Source organism: Chenopodium album, chromosome 24, assembly GCF_948465745.1.
Source record: "Chenopodium album chromosome 24, dcCheAlbu1.1, whole genome shotgun sequence".
Taxonomy (NCBI): domain Eukaryota; kingdom Viridiplantae; phylum Streptophyta; class Magnoliopsida; order Caryophyllales; family Amaranthaceae; genus Chenopodium; species Chenopodium album.
Genome location: NC_137857.1, coordinates 34,068,890 through 34,074,889, shown reverse-complemented (window position 1 = coordinate 34,074,889; position 6,000 = coordinate 34,068,890). Strand labels below are relative to the sequence as shown.

At 36.2% G+C, this 6,000-nt stretch overlaps 1 protein-coding gene across 1 annotated transcript; it reads right to left on the bottom strand.

Moving 5' to 3' along the window:
• Positions 1-3,316: 3,316 nt before the first annotated feature.
• On the bottom strand, positions 3,317-4,706 carry LOC145612399 (glutathione S-transferase 2-like). The gene is made up of 2 exons (XM_081667774.1): positions 4,352-4,706; positions 3,317-3,695 (listed from the first exon to the last, which is right to left on the bottom strand). Exons 1-2 carry the CDS (start codon positions 4,679-4,681, stop codon positions 3,342-3,344), a joined length of 684 nt encoding a protein of 227 aa, XP_081523900.1. The 5' UTR covers positions 4,682-4,706; the 3' UTR covers positions 3,317-3,341.
• Between the last annotated feature and the right edge of the window lie 1,294 nt (positions 4,707-6,000).

Sequence of the window (6,000 nt, the reverse complement as noted above, 5' to 3'; positions counted from 1 at the left end):
GGCCAAGGCAATTCAACTTCAGTGGCTGCTCAAGGACCCAAAATAAAAAGCCCAATGTTTGTAAAGGAAAATACAAATAATTAGAAAATAACAAAAATGAAATTTTCATTTTCAATTAATATATTGATTCTCAATCATTAATTGAATATGAATTCAACATCGTGTGTTGCTCTACATTTCAAGAAGATACAAAGATTAAAAGCTGCCTACCACAAACGTTTATAACAACATATAATGATCATATATGGTTTCAAATGACATTATAAGACCCCGAGATGTATCCCTTAGAGTCTCAAGACTTTTCGTTACCAGGCGCCGGAACCTCAAAATTTCCTTAAAAAGCGTGGATTATAACCTTTAATTTTGTAATTTTTTGACCTTTTTTCGCCTGCAAATAAAAATTGACGAGATTTTTACCATGGTCCTTAATATCCTCCAAGAGTCCAATTGGGTCGGTGGAACCATCCAATTTGCCCTTAAACGGTCATTTTACCTGTTCACAACTTGTCGTGACTTCGTAAACTCAAGCCTACAACAGACGTTTATGACAACATGTAATGATCATATATGGTTTCAGACGGTATTATATGACCCCGAGATGTATCCCTTAGAATCTCAAGACTTTTCGCCACCAGGCTCAGAAACCTCAAAATTTTCTCAAAAAGCGTGGATTATATAGCCTTCAACTTTGCAATTTTTCGACCTTTTTTCGACCGTGAATAAAAATTACTGATATTTTTACCATAGACCCTAATACCCTCAAGGAGTCCAATTGGGTCGGTGGAACCATCCAATTTGCCCTTAAACAGTCATTTTACCCGTTCATAACTTGCAGTGACTTTGTAAACTCAAGCCTACCACAGACGTTTATGACAACATATAATTATCATATATGTTTTCAAACGACATTATATGACCCCGAGACGTATCCCTTCGGGTTTCAAGGCTTTTCGCCACCGGGCTCCGAAACCTCAAAATTTTCTTAAAAAGCGTGGATTATAGCCTTCAATTTTATAATTTTTTGACCTCCTTTTCCCGGGAAATAAAATTGATGAGATTTTTACCATGACCCCTAATACCCTCCAAGAGTCCAATTGGGTCGGTGGAACCATCCAATTTGCCCTTAAATGGTCATTTTACCCGTTCACAACTTGTAGTGACTTCGTAAACTCAAGCCTACCACAGATGTTTATGACAACATATAATTATCATATATGTTTTCAAACGACATTATATGACCCCGAGAAGCATCCCTTAGGTTTTCAAGGTTTTTTCGTCACCGGGCTCCGAAACCTCAAAATTTCCTCAAAAAGCGTTGATTATAGCCTTTAATTTTGTAATTTTTTGACCATTTTTCGCCCGAAAATAAAAATTGCCGAGATTTTTACCATGGTCCCTAATACCCTCCAGGAGTCCAATTAGGTCAGTAGAATCATCCAATTTACCCTTAAACGGTCATTTTATCCGTTCACAACTTATAGTGACTTCGTAAACTCAAGCCTACCACAGATGTTTATGACAACATATAATGATCATATATGGTTTCAAACGGCATTATATGACCCCGAGACGTATCCCTTAGGTGAAGGAGCTATGTCTTTGTCGTGTGCAATTAATAGATATATAAATGGATCAAATTATGGAGATAATTAAGTCCGTACATTTGGGTCGTCTTTATATCATAGCTAGAGGTACTAACGATCTTTGGACTAGTAAAATAGCCCAAAGCTCAATTGGACGGATCCTATAAGGTCACACAAAGGGGCTAGATCGAGCATTAGAGGACGAGGCCATCATGGGCCTCATCACTCTAGCTGGCCGGCCATATGGAGTGGATAAGAGAGTTTTGGGCTTCGTGCCCTAGTCTAATTGTAATGTGATTATAAATAGACTAGGTGCCTAGGTTTGCAGGAATGCAGTTTACTGATCTTTTGATCAAACCCGATTAGCAAACACGAAACCCAACCCCTTTCAAAGTCCTCTCTCTCACGGCTCTCTCCTCCTCCTCGGCGCCAGTGGTGTCTCGTGGTGGTGGTGGTTCGTGGGGTGGTCGGTTGTCCATAAAGGTGCACTACAAAAAAAGAGCCTAAATTTCTCAAAATCCGTCGGAAATATGATTTCCGATGGTTTTTCGTCGAAAAATGGTTATCGGAAAGTCCCTCGTCGGAAATTTACACTTTTCCGATGGAAAAGCCATCGGAAAACGATGGTTTCAAATGGCCATCGGTAATTTCCGATGGACTGTTTTCCTCAATCACTCGACCAATATAGTATTGGTGGACGGCTCGTTTGAATCTCGTGGACTAAGTAGAGGAACAACACTTGGGGCTCTAGTCTCTCCCTGATTTGCTTGTCGAATAGTTTCGTGGAATTCACGCTTCAAAGTTATGATTATGTGTCTTGTGTGTTATGCATGTGATTTTTGGGATTAGATGCTTAATTGAATATAATTCATATTATTTACGATGCGTAGTACCTATAAACTCCTACATTAGGGTCTCAAGGCTTTTCGCCACTGGGCCCAAAACCTCATAATTTTCACAAAAAGCGTGGATTATAGCCTTCAATTTTGTGATTTTTTTACTTTATTTTCGCCCGGAATTAAAAATTGTTGAGATGTTTACCATGGTCCCTAATACTCTCCGGGAGTCCAATTGAGTTGGTGAAACCATCCAATATGCCCTGTCATTTTACCCGTTCATAACTTGTAGTGATTTCGAAAACTCAAGCCTACCACGTACGTTTATGACATCATATAATGATTATATGTGGTTTCAAATGACATATATGACCCCGAGATGTATTCCTTAGGGTCTCAAGGCTTTTCGCCACCGGGCCCCGAAACCTCAGAATTTCCTCAAAAAGCGTGATACAAGGAAGCCTCAGTTTATCATATTGATAGTATTGTCCATGTAATTTTCATATATACTACGTATGATACTTCCTTCATTTCATATTCGATAACACGTTTTTTTTAAACACGTTTGCTAATACATACTTTATAATGCAAACATCATTGATTACATATTAGTAAAAATTTAATAGATGTTGAGACGAGTGTAACAATACCATACATGACTATGTTTTTTTTTTTCCATCACGGAATTACAATACAACGCGAAGTGAAAGCAAGTTATTTTACATATTACTCCTTACCTCAAACACTCATGAATGTATCCACATTCCACACTCACTAGTTACTACAATACCCAGAGAAAGCTTAATTTATTACATTGATCAACTTTTTTTTATTTAAACCACGTAAATAACAGAGGAAGCTTAACCAACCATTTTCTTAACAGATTAATTATATGTATCATAATATTATTCATTCATCTGGTTCATTCATCTGGAGCATCAGGTTGCGCTTCAATAACAGCGTCTCGAAACGTGCTTAGTTGATAGTACGAATCATACAACCTCTTCAACAATGGAAAGTCGTTGATATCGATGTCGAACAACTTGATTGCACAATCTATCTCCGGCGCCAAATACACATCCGCCAGTGCAAATTGATCACCAGTTGCATATTTGGTAGCATGTTGTTCTAACAACTTCTCCAATGCTGCAAACCCTATTTTATATTGATGTTTAGCCAAACCCTTTTTCTCACTTGACCCGAGTCTGTCTTCTATGTATTTTTGCACTTGTATATTTACAAACGGCTGTAAACTCGAGGCTACCAAGTTTGCTACCTGTTATTTTATCATTTCCGTACATATAAACATTAAGTGTTAGTTGGTAATTATGATATTTACAATATAACAAGTCAAGTTTAACAACTTTTTAGTACAGCAGGCTATACAGTGTGACAGGGGTTGCTCGAGTTATTTTGTTAGGGGGTTACCTAAGTTATTCAGTTAGGGATTACTTGAGTTACTCGGTTAGGGATTACTTGAGGAGTTTGGTTAAGGATTACTCGAGGCGTTCACTCGGTCGAGGGTTACTTGGTCAGGGTTTGTTTAAGGAGTTCGGTAAGGGGTTACTCAAGTAATTTGGTCAGAAGGTATTTAAGGAATTCGGTCAAGGGTTAATCGGTTAGGGATTACGTACTTGAGGGTTCAGTCAAGAGTTACTTGAATGGTTACTCAATCAAGGGTTATTTGAGGAGTAACTCAAGTAACATCTGGCCGAGTAAGTGAGTAACTCTAGCTTAGTAACCCCTGCCACATGATACAACAGGCCGCATGCAAAAAATTGTGCAAGTCTAAACGTAACATAACATAAAAGTCACCTCTCAACAATATATATCACCCAAGCAACCAAGACCAACTACGTGTGCATAATCACCGAAAGATATAAATATAGAAATTAAGACAGATAAAATAGAAGCAACAAATAAAAAATAGACCTGATAATTGAGAACTCTTTTATGAAGATGATTTGGTGGAGGCAACAAAGAGGGTTGGGGATACTTCTCTTCCAAATACATAATTATAGCGGAGGACTCAAAGATGACAGTATCACCATCAACTAAAACAGGCACAAAACTTCGAGGACTCATCTTCACAAACTCGGGTTTAAATTGATCTCCTTTGAGTATATTCACCTCTTTATAATCGAATTCGATCCCCTTCAAGTTTAGAGCGATTCGAACCCTTGCCGAGGCTGAACTCCTCCACCATGAGTACAGCTGAATCTTCTTTGGCTTATGCTCGCCTTCTTCAATCAAACTTGCCATTTTATTTGTGTGTGTTTATGTATATATTTTGTATGATTTATTATTAATTTTAGTGAGATGAAACCAAATTATCTTAAATTGATGCTATATATATAGTGCTAATTTAGTACCCTTCAAAAAAATATATATATAGTGTTAATTTAGTCTTCAATAATTTAGTACACAATTATATTAATGGCAACAATACAAGGCCGCAGCAGCCAGGGTTAGTTTTTGCTTACCTAATACCTTACGTAATCCATGTCACTAAGGGCCAAAATTTAGAAACATGATTTATTATACACTAATCTATATATATGATAAGTTTAATTAAATTTTAATCTCTATTTTACGAACAACGAATGTTTTAGTCTTAGGATTTGTTCTCTTCACCCGAAACAAGTAGATTTGGTCAATTTGTAAGTTTTGACCGCATTTTAATACTAATCTATAAAGAAAAATATCATCAAAATGGGATCTTGTTAGATTCGTCTCATTATGAACATTTTAAATATGTAATTTTTATAAAAAAATTTAATACACAATTAACGATATTTAGCGATAAATAAGTGATAATCAAAAGTTCTGATCTGAATCTTTCTGATCTGATTTGAATTTATTAAGGAATAAGTATCTGAAATAAGTTGAAGAGAACAATTCCTTAATTTCATTTCAAGATTATACTATACCGGAAGCTAATTTTACGAAGGAAAGTAATTTATTTTAAAATGTATAGCAGTTTAAGTATTATTGTTATGTTCCGTTAAGTATTTAAAGATATATATCAAAATCTATATTTTCACCCGAGAGAATGAAATGACCAAAATACCCTAATTAATACAAAAGGACAAACATCACCTCTTATTTCTTCACCTCCTTCACGTTTATGAGATGGAGATGGATTGATGGAATTTGCTTTTCTTTCATTTGTTATTTAATTCCTAAGCTTATCACTTTGCAAATGACAAAAATTGATCTTGCTCACCATAAAAGACAAAACCCACCTCTTCTTAATTAACAATTTGATAAAAAAGAACACTTATACTAAGTGAACAAAAAAAACAAAAAAAAAGGCATATAATATATTTTAAACTGACCAAAACCTTAACAAGCATATTGTGAGCTACTCAACTAGTGCTTGTTCAAAACTCTAACGAGCTGAGTCGAGCAAAGCCTTGTTGAAATTAGCGAGGAGCGAGCATGAGTCAAGCACGAGTAAAAATCGAGTCGAGTCAAGCACCCCTAACTCGTGATCAACTCACTCAATTAGCACCGAATTGTTATTTTGCCCCACTCTAATGTGAACTCTAACATGACACAATCATGATTCTAACAAAAAG